Genomic DNA, 21,245 nt, shown 5'->3' with positions numbered 1-21,245 from the left:
GTTTGAGAAACTCAATCATTTTATGAAAGCATGTTGATCAGATGGACTTTATTCAAACACAGACAACTTGTCAATAAAGATCCCAAAGGATTCCATAAATGTTGAATACCATATATGTGAACATGTGTATACTGGAATATGGAGTTATATGTTAAGAACACAAATGAAACCATTCCATTTACATATAATCATCTTGACACGTCACAAATTAAATATATTTGTTTTTTGAGTTTTTTTTATTTGTATTGTTTTTTGATATATTTATGGAGAAAAAAAAAAGTGTTTCCCTGTGCTTCAGTCTGTCAACGTGTGTGTAATAATAAAAGTCATATTCCTGTAATGCTACTCATTATAAAGCACTTTGTTTTCTTCTCTTAATAATTATTAATAAAAGATAATAGTTATGTTAATATGTTATTATCAGTGTCAGCTGATGCTACTGTAGCATCCATGACAATGTAAATAACATATTACAGACATTGTTTCTGCAGAACATAAAAGGGAATCACAAATTTCCAACAACAAAACATGTTGTCTTAAGTACAAAATTTTGTTTATTTATAGTGCATACAGTGGGTATTAACATTCTTCAAAAAATTTGCCAATTTTTAAGGCATTGAAACTTCGAGAAATTAAAACTGTAGAAAACTGGTTCCACTGTAAAATATTAAGAGATAAATTCCACAACACTGTTGTTTGGATCTTCATTCGTATTTGTTTAGTTCCACATAATGTAATATGTTTGTTTGCTTGTTTGTTTGTTTTTTGGGGGGGTTGAATGGTCCCACTTCGTACATTACAAATAATAGATTTCATTATTGAATTTTTCTTAAAAACACACAGCACACAATCATGATTAGACAGAAAATATAAACCCCGATTTAGTAGCACGACTTTTTTTCTCCCAACTTTCTGACAGCATTTGAGAAACATCCCCAGGACATGCGTACATATGGGACGTCTTACACATACTTCACTGGTTTAATTTGAAGAGTTGGAGAAAAATTACCCACTCTTTATAGATTATGAATAAAATTTTTGTTTCTATGTGTGTGTCCGGAGGGACTGGCATACACCAAACAGAGGTAAACACTGTTCAACCAGAGAACTCAGTCCTCATTAGAAGGATGGATCACATAATACACATCTGAACCATGTTGACCAGGCAGATGGATTTCAATCCACTGTTTCTGATGTGGCATTAAACATGGTATTTGATCATTTAATAAGACCACTAGCTCACCAAAATAAAGATAAGCTCAAATTGAAATAGCAAACAAATAATCTCCACTCCCTGTAAAATAAAACTCAATCTCAGAGCAAAAGACCCTCATTCTTGCTTTTAGAGAAACCTTACATTTAATGGTTTCTATAAAGCTTTCAAAGTGCCAAAGACTATCAATAAATAGCACATTAAAAATAACATTTATAGTAAATTATTTTATAACTGCTGCTTTCACACACCGCTAACTTGGATGCATTTGGTTGTCCTGCTTCCAAAAAGAGACTTAAATCCCAACCTGTCTTTTTCATTCCCTTCATGTCACGTTTTATATTAGGGAGTAAAAGCTGTGCTTGCACATGTGGTCGCAGTTGGCGACGACACTTCGATAATTAAAAGGAGACCCGTACAGTTTATAGACAGGTGGGTGTCTCTTTAAAGCAAATATTAGTCTCAGGAGGAGGTTTAACTTAGAATCAAATGCGTGGTAATCACCCTCCTAAGCCTGCTGTTGCGTTCGGTTCCGTTGCGTCCGTTCAGCACATTGCTGTCAACTGCAGTTTGTAGCCAGTGTGCCTCAACCACTTTTGTGGCTGCCGTCACCCGTTCGCTGGACGCGAGCGGCAATTGTGTCCTTCACCACCCTCTTGCAGTCCTTGGCCAAGCCCAAGAAGCACATCAGGTCAATAAAGGCAGTGGTGAGGTTGAGCTTGCAGCCAAACTCACTGGTGGAGTAATCATAGGGAAATGTGTGATGGTAGTTGTGGAAGCCTTCCCCTGGGAAAAAAAATTAAAAAAAACATTAAAACATATTCATGATGTGAAACTTCATGCTTTCACCCATCTCATGTGAAAGCACATGTATTATGGATAGATTAATGCCCACATACACTATATTTCATTTTGTTTAGCATTCTTACCGTCATAAACTCACACGCTCATTTCCTGTTTACCAGTGATTTAATTAAAAAATATAGACCTGTTTCAGTATGTTGTTGATACATGATGTAAGGAAAATATGAATAAATTGTCTATTTGAGGTTTGTAGAGCAGATCTCTGTGGGACATAAGCACCAATTAGATGCGACTCTCACGCCTTCATTAGTAGAGCTGCAGTAGCTGCGCCACAACCGTCTGTCTAATTATCTTTCTAAAGTAGACAAAAGTATTTAAAACCTGCGTAGACAAATAGTTTCACTGGTATTAAGATATTTCCTGCTCAAATTTCGGGTTTGTTTCCTGTATTTTGGTATCTCTTTTTTTCTTTTTCTTTATTTTGCAGTGCAGGATGAACTTTGTAAACTTAGTAGATCATTTCTTTTCAAGTAGCACTTCGTTCCTGATTGTAATCACGAGCATTATGAATATTCACAGCTCTGGCACCCTGTGGTAAAACTCCATGACACTATTTTAGTATTGATGAACGTCGTGATTAGAAGCTTCTACATGCGTCATGTGTCTAGAACAGAATGAGGGTCTTTTATTTCTACATTTCTACCTCTGCTGTGTCTGGACTCTCAGAAGTAATTACACTTGAAACAACATTAGCATTTATAAAGATTTTTTTTTTAAATGACTTAATTTACAGAGACCCAAATCTCTATTTCTAAAAGCTAGAACTGGCACCAATGGGACAGTATAAATGTCAGACACTAGATTAGCACATTGTCCCACCACAGATGCCAGACAGATCGAGCACTGGGAGAGTCACCACTGTGGCTGACATGAAAAAACACACTTCCAGTAAATCATGAGATGATGATTCAAATATCCCTCCGGCATATATAAACACTAAAAATAAAATAACACACGTATTTAAGGCCTTTAAAGCAGAATGTATTAGTCTTACCTATGGCACTGAAAGCAACCAGTGGGTTTTCCCTGGGGTTGATGTGCTTGTCGTAGGGCCTGTTGCCCCACAAGTGTGCGGCACTGTTGACCAGCCAGGTAGCGTTGAGAATCACAGCGTATCTCATGAGTCCAGGGATGAAGTATCCCACAGTCAAGCTCTCGCCCCAGAAGTACCAGGGAACCAAGGTGGGCACGAGGAAGCAAAGGATCACCACAGACAGTTTGTAGTGTCTAAAACATGGAAAGGAACATAATTTAAGTCAGAGGTGAAATCAGATAAAGGACACTTCTAAGATCATACGGAGAATATTTGATAATTATTTGACTACTCTGAAAGATACATAATGTATTCCACTAAAACACAAAAAATTTAATTTATATTAATAATACTGTATGTACAGTATATGCAGTACTAATAATTAATTCTAAACAATGACTTATTATTGACATGTTATTCATGTAATATTATGTTATTATCTGTACTTCTTACTTTATCTTAAGACTGTAAATCATCTATATCTGGGAAGATGCTCTATTTCATCACTTGCTATCTGTGCAACGACAGCAAAATTCAATCTATTTTAATCTAATCTAATGGCTGTTATAAAAATTATATAGAACAGGAAAACTGTATTGTGAAAGAGCACATGAGCAAGATTATCTCCAGACAATTTGCACGTTTGTTCAATGTACACAGTAAGCAGGGCGCTCCCATCGGGTGTAAATCCCCTCTGCCTGAGAGCAAAAGTGAAAATCTGGGACAGCATCCAGAAAAGTAACATTGCTGACAGTGACCGGTCAGTGACCAGACATTTGGTCCCCGCCGAATAAAGCATCCTTTGTCAGTGGATCTATCCTAAGTGTTGCTGTGGTCAGTGTGTCCCCTGAGAACAACATCCTGTGTGGCTCGGACTGAAAGGGGAAATGACTTAATGATAATCACATGCACAATCTCATCATGCTTGGCTAGGATCTCTTTAGACACACTTAAAATGAACTAGAGTAAACCCCAAACATAAACCCTGAGTCATGTTTGCTTACCGTCTCTGGAACATGACCACTTTGTCTGCCATCAGATCTGACAGTTCCAGTTTTTTTCCCTTTTCAATGACATCAGGATGTTTGCGAACCAGCAGCCAACCAATGTGGGCAAAGAAGAAACCCCGCTTTGCATTGTGGGGGTCTGCGTCTGTCTCTGAGAATTTGTGGTGGACACGGTGGTCTCTCGCCCACTCATATATATCATTCTGCAGATGAGATGGGGAGCATGACGTAAAGGAACACATAGATGGCTTCAGATCATCTGATGAAGGTTGTGGATGAAACTATTGATGCATTCCAATTCTAGAAATGTACTGAAATAAGGCCCAACTATTTTAAAAACATCAATTTTCAAATAAATGTATATGATAAATAGTAAGATAGTTTTGCATTCCTTCCTGCATCTTTTATGAAATGTTAGAACACTATTTTAAATGATGGCTCATGTCTAAAATAAGCTTATTTAAAATGTATTAGAATTACATCTGCACTTTTCCTCATATTGTAAAATACATCACGTATAAATATGTTAATGTATTTTCAAAAGTTTAAAGGTAGACTTTGCAGGAAGGAGAGGCTGAGAGAGAATAAGTGTGAAGAGTAAAGGAATCTAAACACTATTTTCTGATGGCTGCACAGTGGTTATCATCTAAAGTACAATAAACACACCCCTGAACAGCCTCACAGAGAGGTGCCACTTTTGTCACTCAGCCCCACCCCCCGTTAAACAGACACACAGATGTGCAGCAAAGCTCTTCATTTTTAAATATTAACCACGGGATGAGTATTGCTGCCGTTAAATCTGTTCTCTTTTATATGAGTTGCATATCGAACCATGACTGACTTTCAAAACTAGTTGTGATGTTATAAACTCCTGCTTGCACATCCAGATGTTAAAAGCTGTGTGAAAGCACTTCTTTCTGCACAGTGAAGCCCAAACACACGTTTGATTTTATAGGAGCATGCATTGGATATTTACACTTTTCTGTTTTACCTGAAAGGACATGGAATTGGCAAGAGCGAGAAAGACTCGCAGGGGAAATGAAGCCTTGTAGGATCTGTGGCTCCATAATCTGTGAGCTCCAGCAGTCACACCGAGAGCACTGATGAGGTAGCACACTGCAGCTGGAAAAGAGAGAAGTGGGGAGGACAGATATTTAAAAAAAAACCCAAAACAACAACTTGCAGTTTTACGCAAGCAGACGAACAGCATGTTCTTTCCATTCCAGCCAACCTTATTTGTCAGAGGAATGGGTAGAAGCACATCTGCCCACTTAATGTTCTACACGGGTTGAATGCATTCCTATGTGACACCCAGAAGAGACTACACGAGGTCTGAGAACTGGGGGCTTCTGACCAGCAAAGAGCATTCTGTTTTAGCTCACAATGGGATGACTATGGGATTTTGATTGTTCTTTGTCTTTTTCCAGTGGAATAATATGCAGCTCAGCATTGCAAAGCCAGTGAAAAATAATTATGCAATCAGTGCCAGAGTAGAAGCCAAGTTGTGTCTCCTCGTGAATCCAAGTCACACCTCAATCGTCTGCATATAAAAGACACATTAATTTATTCTATATCAGGGAAATCCAAATTCTTTGGGATATACTGTACAACCAAAATGAGCAATAATAATGTTAAACAGATGGTTTCATAACAGCCAACACGACTTCTCCATTCTTCTGTTTGATCAGAGCCCTCAGGCAGAACGCACTGTAACTAACACCGACGGTACAAAATTAGAATTATTTTTTTGTTGCCTGAACGCAAGAACTGCAAGGATCGGCCTTTGCGTAATACTTACTCCATGCAAGAGTTAAAACTGATGCTGAAGGGATGAGAACCAGTCCATACAGCGCACCGATATGAAGGAGGGTCATCAATACAATATTTCTCCACACCAGTCTCCTGGGTGGTTTTGGACCCTCTTTCTCTCTATAGGTGTCGTCAAAAACATCCTCCACCGTCGACGTCTCCGCCATGGCGCCGCCGTTCTGTTGCTTCCCGGTGTGATGATTCCGGTTTTCCGTTTCGGTCATTTTGCCGATTGAGGTTCTGCAACAACAGTGCGCAGTAGGGAGAAGAAAAAGAAGAAAAAAAAGGAAGAAAACGTCGCTCAGTGAAATGCGTAGAGAGAGTGGGATGCAGGAACAGAAAAGTATGGCGGCTTGGCTGGTGTTGCTGTGCGCGCATCAGCCCGCCGTTAACGCACCGGGTGCGTTACGGGGGTTATGTCACCGCCAAGCCGTCCTACCGCTGGAGATGGGTGTTAGATAACTTATCACATGCAGGATTTCAAATGCAAAAAAAAAAAAAAAAAAGGGTTGGCGACTGGGCTGAGAGCGGTGACACAGTAAAAACCATTCATCCCGCATGAGAGGGTCAGGATGCGCGGAATTTAGCGGCATTTCACACCGAGATGACGATGCTGGTGCAGCCATACTTCATGTTGCACACAGACAGAGGCGAACTTAGACTCTTGGGGGGACAAATGGGGCCCCAAAGATCTAAGTTAGGATTTATTTAAACAATAACAAAGAGCAGGGTGCTCACACATCTTTATAAACATGCGAATATGTTTAACAGCAGCGATGAGTGATTTTTATTCCCGCTGTCATTTCCACGTGTGCCACGTTGAGCCCGGTTTGAAGGTGCAGTCCTTCAGAATTTAACAAACTATTGTTTCTATTCGGAATTTTTAGCTGCTGCATGTGTTTCACCACTTTTTCTTCAGCATACCGGTTGTGCGGCCACTTTCATCAATGTCATATATCGATCCTTACGGGTATGCAAATTATCTACAGCACTGCTGTTGATCCGTACCGATCTTCCACAATAATGGAAGTTATTAGATGTAACTCCCTGCATTTACTCTCAGAAGTACATTACTGCTGTGCAGTGTGCATCTGTACTGACAGTAGCTTCAGTCTGTCTAGAAATTACAATCCAGCTGTTGAAAAGAAATACTTGTCCTAAATAAAACATCTCCGCAAAACGTCCAATTTAGTTTGATTACTACTCACTCTGTGCTCCTGGGCTGTTTCTGATTTAATTGCGTGGGATTTCAGTCAAGTCTCAGGATGAAGTGGTAGAATTTGTCCCCTGATGGTCTTCTTATAGCCTACATCAACGTCGGTGGATGGAGAAATTGATGTCTCAGGCTCATTGGCTGCTTACTAACATTCTGTCATCCACCCTCCCTTTTTTTTTTTTTTTTACCAGTCAGGTCATCTTTAGGCAGCCCCCCCTCTTAATAAGCTTGATCTTTGTCTTATTGACGCCATATCTGTCCATAGATTGCAAGAGGTTGTAAACACAACTCAGCTCGCCTGACATCATGATGTCATACAGTCATGGTCTGAAGATATGGCAACTCTTTTCCAGCAGAATCTGTGGAGTTCATTAGTAGTTTTGCTTCTTCTTTTTTCGAAATCTTCTTGTAAAAATTTTAACTCTTATTATTGGGATTGTGACTATAACCTTTTGGTAGTTTCCAGTAGAAATCTGTAAAATATATGCTCCTCCAATGTTGCAATTCATTATCAGAGAGAAAAGGTTGAAAACCTATTAGTGGAAGTGGGGGGAAAAAACAAGTATTGGGAAATTTTCAAATAATAAATAGTATGCTTATAAAATATCAGTGACATACTTTTATGTTTAAACTATTATCCTGATGATTAATAAAATATTTCTATTGTGTTAAACATGCATTATTAAACATTCCTGTTAAAGTTTGGAGTGGGATGACCGTTTTCATCCCCCTCTGAGGCCGTACTGTGGGTGTAATTTTGCACCAAGTGTCATCATCCCATTTCCTCATTTCAGATAAAACATCATCCGATCAGACAAACCAGCTTGTCGCAATCACATAAACTGTGATAAGCCCTCAGAGAAAGACGGAAAACCTGACCAAACGTTCTGTACACTCATTATGCAATGAACTTTAGTAAACCTGCAGAGTGGGCCGATTTCAGAGGGATTGCTCCAAGGAGGTCTCAATGACGACATCTATTGGACATATGGAGGTACTGCAGCGGGGAAGGAAGGGCACCGAAGCTGTTTTCCAGGCGTGAATTATATACAGTAATTATACAATTATAGCAAATTATTGCATTTTCTGATTTTTAATTTTCAAAGCATTAAATATCGAATATATTCCTGTTTGGGTCAAAAATAAATGATCAATAATCAAAATTAAATAGTGCTCAAAATGTTTCTGTTCCAAGGTCAACTATTGGCCCTAAAACTTGCACAATCTGATTTTATTTTTCAGGATTTGTCAAAACAACTAACTATTAAAATTGCTCAGTTATTATGAAAGATGAAAAATGCAGTCAAAGATATTTTTACATAGAATATTTTTCTTTTTACATAATAAACATGTATAGTACATAAAAGTTGAGTACGAATGAACTTGTGTTTATTTATGCACAGAGTACGGCTGATGATGTCACTTTATTTGGATCTGTCAAATAATGTAACATGACCCAACTCTTCAACCCTGTAAACAAACTCCTAGCATTTGGAATCATGTTTCCCATCAGTCCATACACTTACCATTCACAGATATGTGTGCTTCATTTGAATGACTCTGAATCTTCATTACCTCAGCGACATTAAAATCACATCATGCCTCCACCCCCTCTGTGTTATAGGACTGTGATTCAACACATATTACTCCGCAACTAACATGTTACTTTCCATATCGAGACTGATCTGGATCTAAATGCACGTAACAGTGGAAAATCACACATTTCCCATACCTATGTATGTTTTGTGCCGCCTGGCCTATTATTATTTTTCATGATTTTGTGAACATGTTTTAAACTCTCTACCTCACAGCATTGAAGAAATTAAAGAGGTAATTAATTTGTATCTGCATCTAATCTGAAATCCAACAAATTCTTCTTTGGCCCAAGATCCATCCTGACAAAAAATGTCATCAAAATGTATTGACAAATGAGGTAATGACCATTTTTTACAGCCCTGCCACAGTCTTCAAAGGAGGTCCCAACCATGTAGACAAATAAAACACCTGTGGTGGGGGTGAAGCACAGTTGTGACATTAAGAGCAGCTGGAAACATCTCTCTAAAGCTAAGAGTTGTTGATATATTGGACTGAAGCTCACCTCTGATCAGAACGTATTTGCTACCTCTCAAAAAGCACTAGTTCACAATGCGGAGTATGTGGGAACATATCCACAGGAACAGCAAGAGTTGGGGAAAATGGTTCCCCTGTTAGTTTCTTCTGCGGATTAGCAGCACAGCAAAGTTCCCTGAAGTTCCTCATGGCCTCTCCTTCTGGTTTACAGGATACATAGACCAGTCTACGGATAGCTGGCTGATGTCGTAAAGCTCTGATCACTCTGTGGTGCAACCCAGCTCGAGCAGGGTTTACAACGGCCGTCACAAGACTTCCACGTTTTGAGCTCAACTGAGACATAAGTCTAGGAAGGAACACCTCCGCCTTCCCAGGGATAAACTCACAGTTTAGTGCATTATTGAGAGCTGCATTGAATCGAGCATCTTCCACTGCCTGTTCGATCAGCTCTACGCCGATAATCCTGTCCACCCTGCAAGATGTTGTGATACCCATAGCGCCTGTCCCACAGCATACATCCAGCAGAGTACCCCCAGACTGTGTTTCTCCTACAGCATCCTTATGATTTGGGACACACAGGTCTCTCACGGTGCCGTACAGAACTTCAGCAGCTGCTTGGTTCACCTGGAAAAAAGAATCAGGAGAGATGCGGAACTTGAAGCCCAAAACCTGTAGATGACAAAAAAAATAGGAAGAGAAAAAATTATGCAGGTGGGCACTGATTCTATATTACCTGTTTTATCGTCAGGCTTGCATTATTTTCTTTGAATGTTAAACACTGAAGACATTCAAATTAAAATATTACATTTTATGACGGTAAATGTGGGATCCAGTTTTTATTGGAATTAACCAATCCTGGTGAATAAAATTTGGGATATCTTGATCAGTACTGAATTCATTTTGGCCATTTTTTAAAATGTGTTACCCTCAAATCCACAATTCCATGAAAGTCAAAGACCAAATCACTGATGAAATCTGCTATTCTTACACGACAACACATAAGTAGGTAATGATTTCAAAATATCACGTCAAGATAAGTTAAGTTGTGATGAGTCTTTGCTGGTATTGCTTACATGTTATTGTCTGATCATAATTAACTGATTGATTTGCGAGAAACATCTTTCAGAATATCCGATCATATCAGCTGGTATCAGCTTTTAAGGGACTTTTATTTGGCGAAACATTTTACCACAGCCATTTCTCTGATTATGTATGTCTGCGTCTATTCAGTTGGCCAAATAAAGACAATATCTCAACCGTAAAACAATTACAGTGAGACTGGTATCCATAAAAAACTAAACCTGCTGTATTCTCAATCTGAATTCTTATCAAGAACATTTTATCCACAAGTAGTTGACATAACAAGTACTTCAGCATTGGCTGCTTGCAGACTGACTAATGAGGAGGCCCTTACACATTGTCAGTACTTTTGTAATTTTACATTACCTCCTCGTATATGTGCGGCTGACCATACAGGAGCTGGTAGGGCGATTGTTCATGGGTACAGCGAGTCATGACGGTCTCTTGGAAAAACAGCGAGTGCAGCTGACAGACTGATCCAGCGCCCCGCACAAAGTAATCCACCAGATCGGCCTTATGGACTTCCACCTCTTCTGGGTTGAGTGTCTGAGGGTGAAAGTAGACAATCAGCATGGTGTGGCCTTCTGCGTTGGTCCTCACTGTGATCTCTCTCCAGTGACCCCCATCACTGAACTCCAAGCATGGCTCCAAGGGGGAGAGGCGGATGAAATCCTGGTAACACCTAGCTACAAGTTTGTGCTTTTCTGACATGTTTAGCAGGTGATCTCCATTGACACAGATGACATTTCCCTTCCTGAATGAGCCAATGTAAAAACCAACAGTTTTTGGATTGCCATCAATTCCTTTGTGGATAGAAAATGTAGATTTGTTGCGGTAGCCCTCAAGAACAGGTGAAGGCAGAATAGGCAACACAGATAACCTGCATGGCGCAGAGGGAAAGTCATGTGAAACATATTCGGTCAGTTTATTCAATATCCTTTCCTGTCGCCTTTGCTTGAGCACAAGTTGCTCTTTATAAGTCAGCCTCCACAGAGGGGTGACTGCATCAGCCAGCCTCTCCTCAGTAGACAGATGATCCTGCCCAGGCTTCCTGTGACGGTGTCTCTGTTTCTGTGACGCTGGGTTTCCTAGAAAAACGTCATTAGATGAAAACAGCAGACGAGTTTGCTTCAGTGTGTAAATGATCCTGCGTTTAACAAATCCTGACGTTCTGTATTTAGCTGCTAAATTCATCCCAACTTTCAAATACAGAACTTTATATTATGAAACAGAAGCAAGTAACTTGCGCTGATCAAAGGCCTTTTTCTTTGCCGGGCAGCAGGTCACGCTTGTTCAACGTGAAATCAACTGTGTGACGTAGAATGTAGGGGCCGCGTAGAGGAAAACGTCATCTCTCTGCGTCCGGGGGTAAACAAACATTTCCGCTTTATGGCCATGGACTCAAACAAGGACGAAGCGGAGCGGTGTATTAAAATAGCGCATAATGCCATCAAGAACAACCAGCAGGACAAAGCCAGAAAGTTCCTGGAGAAGGCACAGCGACTGTTTCCGACAGAGAAGGCCAGAAGTAGGTAGCGAAACCATCCGTTCGGTCGGTGGTAGTTTATCGGTTGGTGGGCCGCCGTCAGCTAACGTTAGCATCACCGTCTTATCATTTTACTGACTGCTGCTAAAAGTGAGTCCGCTGCGGCTGGTATTTGTAGTTTTTAAGCCTCCCCACACCTGACATGTTGTTTCAGAGACTTCAGTAATTTATTCATGTAAATTGATAGTTACTTGTTGGTATTTTATATTGATTATTATCTTTAGCCTCTTTGCTAACGGGACTATATGTAGTCCTGTAATGGAATTGGGACAGGATCAATGGACGCATTGGAGTAACATCGCTCCCCTTTCATTAAACAGGCCTGTTGGAGTCTTTAGAACAGAACGGGAAACCACCAGATGAGAATGGCTGTCCCGTGAATGAAGATGGACCATCACTTAGACACCGAAGCCACGGAGACGATGCTAATGCCTCCGCTCAGGGGGCCACAGAGTCCAAAGCGTTCACTGCTGAGCAGGTGGAAGCGGTTAGAAAGTGAGTGCACATGTGTAGACTTTCTTTACATCATAATGTTTGCGATCTGTCATGTGTTCAAAAAAAATTCCACCCACGATGGCAGCAGTTCGTCTGTTGTTTTTATTATTATTATTGTTATTAATAATAATAATATTTTCTACATAAGGTTTCAGGTTGATTGGCCGGTCCCAAATAGGAGTGAGTGTGTGTGTGCCTGTTGGTATGTCTTTGTGTGTGGCTCCTCGGTGCGCTGGCGTCGTACCCGGAGTGTCCCCCGCCTCACACCCTCTGTCAGCTGGGACAGGCTCCAGCTCCCTGTGACCCGCTACAGCGGATACAGAGGCGGTACATGAAAATGAATGAATGAATGAACATAAGGTTTTCTCTCGGACGCCAATGCGGTGGGTGGCGCTGTTTCCTCACAACAGATGGTTTCGCTTTAGAGTCCTTTCTTGTAAACAAGAAACTGTATGGTTGGATGTTTTCCTTTGTAAAAATTCTTTATATTAAAGTGAATTGTCAATAAGAACACTATTTTTAATCATTATCAGCGATATAAGGTATCATAAATATATATAGAGTATTATCACAATATAACTGTCACAAGCCTAGACGTACAGTGTATCCAATGTAGAATAGTATTCCTAGAACTAAGATTCATGCATTGTAATCATCTTAATTATCATATGCTTTATTTATACATTCATGGGTGTTGGTCTAGTTTCATCAAGCCATAGTTGATATCCTTTTATCTCTAGGGACAGACTTGTGTCTTATCTTTGTTTGTTTTTTAAGTTCTCATGACTTTCCTCATCTAGGATCAAGAGCTGTAAAGATTATTACCAAATCCTAGGAGTAGAAAAGACAGCCTCTGAAGAAGACCTTAAAAAGGCCTACAGAAAGCTGGCTTTGAAATTTCATCCAGATAAAAATCATGCACCTGGGGCAACAGAGGCATTTAAAGGTAAATGTAATTTATAGTGCACTTCCATGAAAAGACATTGAAATTTCATCGTATTAAGCATTAAGTGTACGTGTCTTTCAGCTATTGGTAATGCCTACGCTGTGCTGAGTAATACTGACAAACGAAGGCAGTATGACCAGTATGGAGAAGAAAGGGCGCACCCATTCAGACACAGACAGCATCGCGAGTTTGAAGCTGACATCTCACCCGAAGACCTCTTCAATATGTTCTTTGGTGCAGGTTTCCCATCGAGTATGTATAGATGAAAATGTTTTTTTCTTACAATAACTGTGAGTCTTTCAAGTCAGTCTGTGGAAAACATTTCTTTACAGAGACTTAGAAATGATAAAAACAAATTCTAATTCGGGAAAAAGATCCTTGTGCAAGTTAATTAGCAGCCAGTATAGATTCTGCCACATACTACAAGGGGAAAGTGTGCGGTACTTAGATGTGTACAATCTGCAACCTCGCTGCTAAATGGTACGAAATCTCACAACAGTATTTCAGAACCGTACACCAATTTTTCAGATCCAGTCCCTGAATTTCAAACAGTAATCAGTTAACTATCCTGCTGATATGAACATCAATAAAACCAACTTAGTTATTATTGTTTTACTATGTACTGTAATTCTTTTTCCAGGAGGGTATATTCTGGATACACACTCTGGTAGAACAAGTCAACAACTGACCATTAATTGCGTTGTTCTGTGTCAATACTGTATTGCCTGTTTTTTGTTTTATTTATGACTATCGCAGAGTTGGCTGTCCTCGACTCTTATCTGTTGTTGTGTGGTCTGAGGGAGCTTAACCAACTGGTTTTAATCAGATTTAGCCACCTAAAGTTTAACTCCAGTTGTTTTGTATGCAACACTCGTAATGGATTGTAGTAGAAATTCTAAATATGTTCTGTATTTTTTTTCTTCCATTCCTACATAATCCTGCCTGCTTTTCACTCAGTTTTATCAGCAACTTTAGTGAAACAATTTTTAAACCTTTGACCAACATATAAATACTTAGTGAATATATAATTAATATTTAACATAATATTGAAAATGTATGGGCTAGATGACACAAGAATGCAGTTTTTGTATTTCTTCAATGTAAGCCTTTTAGGCAACACTGATTGTCACCATTATAGAAAACATGTCTACAGCGATAGACCTTTTTACCATTAACACAAGTTTCACTCTAAAGGATTATTGCTCTGAAATTTTGCTGAAGCTGAGTTGCTACATGTGGTGCCCCACATCACCACACATAGTCTGTCAAAATCAACTAAGAATTTAGCCAACTTGGAAAATATATTCATACTAAGGAGATTCCAAACTCCTCAGTCAATCTCTGGCTCACATTTGCGTCACACAGTTAATGTCGCAACTCTGCTATCAATAGATTTCAGAGTGGAAGAAAGGTGCTTTTAGTAGGCAATCATTTTACAGTTAGCGTTAACCCAATGGAAACTCTTATTATAACTACATACTATGTTCTCTAATTGAAATGTGATAATCACTTAAATATATTTTGTCTCATTTTTGTTTTTAAATCTTCATTTTCAGATAATGTACATGTTTACAGAAATGGAAGAATGCATTTTGCACATCAAAATAGACAAGAAAGACGAGAACAGCAGAGAGATGTAAGAACTATCTTTAATACTTCAATTACCTTTGAATGTTATACCATTTGACTTTCTGTAACATGTGCTGTTTGTTTGTTTTTTTTTCCTTTGAACAGGGAGGTCTGGCTCTGTTCGTCCAGCTATTGCCCATCTTAATCCTCATCATTGTTTCTGCTCTGAGCCAATTGATGGTCGTCCAGCCTCCCTACAGCCTTAGCTACCGCCCGTAAGTCCTACGTTCTTCAGAGAACTTTTTTATTGAGTGTAAAAGTCTCAACATCGGTTTTACTCTCATTTATTTCTTCACAATTCTCCATTTCCTCCTGTCAATGCACCAGGTCAGCTGGACATATTCACAAAAGGCATACAGCAAACCTGAAGGTGCTCTTCTATGTGGGAGACCGTTTTAATGAAGAACATTCAAATAACCTGAAGAATGTTGAGAGAAGTGTAGAAGAAGATTATATCTCCAACCTCCGAAACAACTGTTGGAAAGAGAAGCAGCACAGTATGTTCTCAACAGCCTTGCACAATTTTTTTCTATTTATTAATATTGCAATTAATTTAATAAAACGGTCCAGCAGTTACTTTATCAATAATAGGATAGCAAATGTTTTGTGAAATTATTGACAAATTACAATTATTGATGAATTTTTGACTGATTAATTGATATAATGTTGATCCTCTGCTCTACATCCACGTGGATATCAGCTGATTTTCCTTCCTATATTTGTTCTTCATTCTTTGTTCCAAGGAAACAAGATTCACTTCCAGAACTCCCAGAGAATCATCACAATGCGTTTGAACGATTGTATGTTTAGTATGTGATCGGAACTCAACATCCTGATATAGTTCATTTCTTTTGTGCGTTCAGAGGAAGGCTTGCTGTACCGTGCTCGATCTTTCGGGGATTCTGCATTGTACGATAAAGCCCAGAGAATGCCCACCCCCAGCTGTTCCAGACTATCTGAGATTCAGGTTATATTGGATGGCTAGGAACCACTTGCACATATACAGGTGGGTTACCATAAAAACATCACAACGACACTACACAACAGTGGAGTATTGCCACTGTATATGTGAGATATCTCAAGTTTTGTGCATGATGTGTCTGACGATCCTATCCTGACGTGTAAGCAGCTTTATTTTGATCTCAACTTACTGATGCTGGTTAATGCACTTGCATGCAAGGACTGGCACCTGTTATCAAAGTGTCAGCTGTTGTTGTCTCAGATGTCAGGGTTTCCTACAAGCACGCCTCTAACAAGAACAGTCCTCATGCTCTATCACATGGAGACAAAACTAATTCAGTCAGATTTTGGCCTTCCTGACTGGTACATTTGAAATGTTTCAGGCTTACATAATTTTCAGTGATATTGTTGTCGTTGTTATTATTGTCGTTGTGTATTTTCTTAATATTCAGAGTGATTAATGCATAACCATCAGTGATTTGTGTTGTTTTTCATAGGTCCGTTGGTACTTGAATCTAATTGGAAGAAATCAGTCAGAGCCCGCTCAAATCGGACCATATTTCTGCAGTAAGCCAAGAGAATCAAAAAGGCCTTACATGCAGTGGGCAACAGACCTCACCAGGGAGCCTCTCAGCAGGATTGTGCAGATTGACTTCCTGTAGAACTGTGAGAAGCTTTGAGATGACTGCTGACATTTTCTAGTGTCTTCACAATGATTGACCTCACAAGGTAGAGGAAATACAGTGAACCTGGAAAATATTCACAACAAGCACTGTTTCTACATTTTGTTTTGTTATGGCCTTGTTCTAAAATGAAATAAATTTTTCTAATATTTATGATTTGTGAAAATAAACAATTCTTGTCATTATGGATTGTAAAGTGGAGAACAATGAGGTAAAAATGAATTCTATTTTGAAATGATGCTGAAACATGACAACATGTGGAAGAAGTGAAGCACTGTGAATACTTCCTGGATGCACTGTGTAGTTTGAATGATAAACCAAGCTGCTAGGTTAAGCTGTTTGTCTTTTTGTTTCCCTTTTTAACATTTGGAGGAACCTCCTGGCCTTGTCATAGACACACGTCTGAGCCACTCACATAAAAGTGTATCATTTTTATAGTTCTTACTAATGTAAATATTCATTTTAGTTTGAACGGTTCAGGGTTTATTAGAGTTCAAGTCATTAACTATATTGTTGTGTGAAGTTGCTTGTAGCCTGTTGGATCAAAATATTGATAATCAATTGCACAAAGAGAAGTAAACAATATTTATTAAATTAACATGTTCAAATTGTATGAAAGATTCTTTGAAATAAATTTGTCCAATGGTCGACTCCTGCATTCATTCATTCATCCTTTCATATCTGAAGTTACGGGTGGGGCGTTATGATGGAGCCTATCCCAGCTCTCTGTGGGCTAGAGGTGGGTACATCCTGGACGTGTTGCCAGCCCATCACAGGATCTTTCATAGACAACCATTCATACACACACTCATACCTGATATTTGCCTAAAACTTATAGCCAAAAAGGGTACTTAATCAGAAACCAAAATATTAGATACATTTTAGCTCAGTAATGATATGAAATGAAATGAACTCCTCTAAAAGCATTAATGTAAACGTGCAGGTGGACTAGATGTAAAGTTGGTAGACCAACCGTTGTTGGGATTCATGTACTCATCCATGTATAATACTGTAGTTGCTTTTCCTGGACCAACATCTTCATTTCCAGAGTTGTACTGCCATTGTGGATACAAATACTTAATTCCTATGTTTTCTTTTTAAAGCTGTTAATTGCTCATGAGCTAGAAGAAAACTCTCACAACAAACTAATAAAATAATTTATTTCCTTAACACATGTAAAAAAAACCACATTTAACCATAAGTCACTCCTTTAAAGGTGAAACTTAACAGTTGTAGGAAAGACATGTTCATACATGTTGCTCCCCTCAGACATAAGTTGGTTCCACTGAAACTGTGACATAGAGTACAGGTGCAAACATGTTATTTCAGAACCATCCCGTCAAACCATCTTGTGGTGGAAGTGTTCAAAAAGAAAAAAATAATGGCACCTTTCACAGCAGCTATAATTTCAGTCATGCATAATCAGGGGCAAGAGCTGGTCAGCAGCATTCCTCAATCAGCAACTCCCCTGAGCAATATAGTTTTCTCTTGATAGCCCTGAAGCTTGGACTGAGCCTCCGAGGGTTTTGTTGAGTAGCAGTTGTTACAGGTGTCAAATATGTTTTGCCAACCTTAAAGAGCTTCTGAAATTTCGGCCACACCCCGATTGAGCCAAGTCTCAGCACAAGAGTTACTTGAAAAGTTGGGACCACAGTATCATCCACTGCGATTTGATCAACAGTAGACAGGGAGCCTTGCTCCCCTATGTCAACGCAGAGGTCAATGAGTGCTCCTCTGAGACCACAAGGTTCACTGAGAGCAAGGTGTAGCAGCTCCTGGCTGATATTTTGTAGGAGGCAGTCTGGTAAGATAACTTTAGAACAGCCAAGAATGTCTGAGGCATCAATTAGACTTAGTGCTATAATTTCTGTAACCTCTGCAGCCAAGGTCTCCTCCAGAGGGAAGAAGCAACTGCAGTCAGACTCTGAAAGGGTCATGTCTGCCACAGATCCTGAAAAGAACACAGGTTGAGGCCTTTAGAATCACTTTCAGTAAACCCATCTGCCTTTCATTTTTTACCTGTTTGTGTTTTGTCAGGTAGTAATCTTTTACATTGTTGAAAAAATACGATAAAAAAAAATCACAGGTAGCACCTACCCATTTCACTGAAGCTGCACTGATGATGTTCTGCCGGGACCCTCTGATTGATCCCCTTCAGCTCAGTCAGTCTCTGCATCAAGCTGCCCCAGGACAGCCTCTTGGAGGACCCGTCCTCTGCTGGAGACAGACAGAAGCTGCTGCCCACAGAGCTGGTGCAAGACGAAGACATGTTTGCAAGAAGAAAAAGACCCAGTTACTTCAAAAGTGCTATATGGTATCTTCACACAGGAGGTCCCTCCAGCAGGAAAACACATCCTGCAACAATAGAACAAAGCCATATATACCCTATGCCCATTGCCCCGCCTACGGTACTCCTCAACCAATGAGGTTTGAGCTCACGTTCGCAGCTCGAGCCTGTCTGGTAACATTTTTGGTCCCCTTGGAAGAAGCACCTTCTGACCCCGCTGGGGGTTGACCCTCAACCTTTGGTATAAACATAGATTTTTAAAAAAAACATTTTGGAAAAACTAGCAGTCAAACCCTAAACGGTGAAACCAAATGAGGTCGATGCTGTGATGCTATTAAACAATAAAAATATCCTGTTTTAGGATAAAAAAGTGTAAAAAAAAAAGCGTTCAGGACATGTTTCATGTGGGCTCAGCCCGTCACGTCACGCACGTACACCTCGTCTCCTGTCACAAAGGGAAAGCCGAGCGCTGACTGACATTCTGGAGTATTTTAACCAATGCATTCTATAGGGAGTATTTTTAGTGTAATAATTCTATTAGAAAGTAGAAAGCAAATTTATTGATATAGCTATCAAACTCGGAATCAAAAAGGCGCTTTATTCTTCGGCTCTTTGTCTCTGCGTGGGTTTTTGTTTTGTTTTTTGTTTTTTGTTTTTTTTTTTTGCAGTAACGTTTTGTTTTCAGGTATTTGTAAAAAAAAAAAATAAAATCTAAATGCCCAGCTTCAGGATGATAAGACAATGCATGTGCGTGTTGTGTGGAATGTTTTCAGTCATTACTAACAATAACTATATCATTACAATGAAGTTAAAAGATGCGCACATGAAATAGAGACGCGCAGATGTGAGCGGTTAAGTTAAGGCATGGTGCAAATGAGCTGAAGGTCTCTGGAAGATAATAATAATACGCAGGTCAAGGGTAACGTCAAGACAAGGTTCCAGCATTCCTAATAGAATGTTAAAGGGTCCATACGTATGATTTTCAGCCATTTCTGAGAAATTCCTATGAACCAGCAGTAGCAGATCATTTCGGTTTTCATGAAGGTAAAGCAGTCATTACTGCGGGATGAAGTCCCTTGTCTCCATATTAAAACATTGCGTTTATTATCTTATCATTACTCTTCTGCTCATTCTAATACTTTGATTACTGATAACATCACTATTTGTTATGTATAGATAATCGATGGTCTTTCATAATATTAAGCGATCTACTCGAACTGAATCACCTCTTTGTGTTTAAAGGCACGTCGTACAGGCTCCTGTTGTGAGATCTGCAAATTTAATAAGGCACTAGTCAAATGCAGGTAATATAAAAACACACACACTAGCTGCACATGGTGTTCAGTCCCAGAACAACTGAATTTTATCTTTTATTTTTTTCTAGGAAAAAAGGAAAATAATTTATTTGATCATCTTTTGAAAAAATAATTTCAACAGGAATTACTAAATGAACTTCATCCATTTTTCATCATTTAAAAACCAACTTACAAGCAGTGTGGCATGATTAAAATAAGTTGATCCAAAAATCTAAACCACCGAAAAATAATTAATAATCTTATAGAAAAATCTGAATCAAACACATTGTTATAGAAAAAGCTATAAAGTGAGCTTTGATGAGGGATTTTAAAAAAGGATACCGAGTCTGCCTATCGGTACTTGATCATACGCCATATAAATGTGGAATATATATATATTTAAATATTTTCATAAATGTTGTATAAACTGAACATACTGTGCGTGTGCGTGCGTGCGTGCGTGCGTGCGTGTGTGTGTGTTTTCTTTGTCACTTCATGTGTTGAACAGGATATGAACCGTGTCTTTTGTATAGTGTAATTCATTCTACAGGCAGATGAGGGCAGTGCACTCTCAGTTATTGTTCTGCACTAATCATGGTCTCTGTTCAGTTGTTACATCCCGCTTCAAAGCGGTGATGTATTGTTGTAATTGTCAGTGTTTCTGTGTTCGTTCGTTCGTTCGTTCGTTCGTTCGTTCGTTCGTTCGTATGTCCACCAAATCTCTGTGCAACTGTTGCAGAGAGAAAGATGAAACAAAAAGCACATTACTCGGGCAGCAAAGGGGATGAAAATGAGATCTTGACCTTGAGAAAACTAGGTCAAGGTCAAATTTTAACTTTTGTATACTCAGGGACTGGATAAGATAGAAAGACGAGGGAGAAGGCTAGTATGAGTAAGACCATAGATCAAAGCGAGTGCCTTGATCTACCTATGCACTAGCTTTGATTGATGGTAGATCAAAGCTAGTGAATAGCTTTGACCTACCCTGAAAGGCCAAAGCTATGCACCACCACTGATTTCAGGGTACCCTGACCTACCCTGAAAGTAGGTTAGGGTAAGTCGCGGGATGTTCAGTCTCTGACTGCCTTGTAATTGTTGTTTTCCCACTCGTC

General features: G+C 39.3%; 4 protein-coding genes across 5 annotated transcripts; 1 reads left to right on the top strand and 3 right to left on the bottom strand.

The window, feature by feature from the left end:
* Positions 1-531: 531 nt before the first annotated feature.
* Positions 532-7,272, bottom strand: scdb (stearoyl-CoA desaturase b). Its single transcript, XM_068327019.1, has 6 exons — positions 7,135-7,272; positions 5,916-6,166; positions 5,109-5,239; positions 4,115-4,320; positions 3,072-3,304; positions 532-1,999 (listed from the first exon to the last, which is right to left on the bottom strand). The coding sequence occupies exons 2-6, from the start codon at positions 6,148-6,150 to the stop codon at positions 1,800-1,802; spliced, it is 1,005 nt and encodes a 334-aa protein (XP_068183120.1). The 5' UTR covers positions 6,151-6,166; positions 7,135-7,272; the 3' UTR covers positions 532-1,799.
* Positions 7,273-8,256: 984 nt separating this feature from the next.
* trmt2b (tRNA methyltransferase 2 homolog B) lies at positions 8,257-11,668 on the bottom strand. Its single transcript, XM_068328175.1, has 3 exons — positions 10,659-11,668; positions 9,241-9,881; positions 8,257-9,146 (listed from the first exon to the last, which is right to left on the bottom strand). The coding sequence occupies exons 1-2, from the start codon at positions 11,484-11,486 to the stop codon at positions 9,261-9,263; spliced, it is 1,449 nt and encodes a 482-aa protein (XP_068184276.1). The 5' UTR covers positions 11,487-11,668; the 3' UTR covers positions 8,257-9,146; positions 9,241-9,260.
* Positions 11,669-11,671: 3 nt separating this feature from the next.
* Positions 11,672-17,193, top strand: dnajb12a (DnaJ heat shock protein family (Hsp40) member B12a). 2 transcript variants are annotated; one of them, XM_068328176.1, is made up of 9 exons: positions 11,672-11,820; positions 12,159-12,333; positions 13,134-13,279; positions 13,361-13,531; positions 14,836-14,915; positions 15,014-15,123; positions 15,236-15,405; positions 15,772-15,914; positions 16,366-17,193. In XM_068328176.1, the coding sequence occupies exons 1-8, from the start codon at positions 11,682-11,684 to the stop codon at positions 15,891-15,893; spliced, it is 1,113 nt and encodes a 370-aa protein (XP_068184277.1). In that variant the 5' UTR covers positions 11,672-11,681; the 3' UTR covers positions 15,894-15,914; positions 16,366-17,193. The 2 variants fall into 2 exon arrangements, with proteins under 2 accessions (XP_068184277.1, XP_068184279.1); XM_068328178.1 differs by lacking the exon at positions 16,366-17,193 and having other exon boundaries at positions 15,652-15,789.
* A 639-nt stretch (positions 17,194-17,832) lies between these two features.
* Positions 17,833-18,820, bottom strand: LOC137604087 (DNA damage-inducible transcript 4 protein-like). The gene is made up of 2 exons (XM_068328020.1): positions 18,649-18,820; positions 17,833-18,502 (listed from the first exon to the last, which is right to left on the bottom strand). Exons 1-2 carry the CDS (start codon positions 18,818-18,820, stop codon positions 17,991-17,993), a joined length of 684 nt encoding a protein of 227 aa, XP_068184121.1. The 3' UTR covers positions 17,833-17,990.
* Between the last annotated feature and the right edge of the window lie 2,425 nt (positions 18,821-21,245).

This window comes from Antennarius striatus, chromosome 11 (assembly GCF_040054535.1).
Source record: "Antennarius striatus isolate MH-2024 chromosome 11, ASM4005453v1, whole genome shotgun sequence".
Taxonomy (NCBI): domain Eukaryota; kingdom Metazoa; phylum Chordata; class Actinopteri; order Lophiiformes; family Antennariidae; genus Antennarius; species Antennarius striatus.
This window is presented reverse-complemented; position numbering and strand designations above follow the sequence as displayed.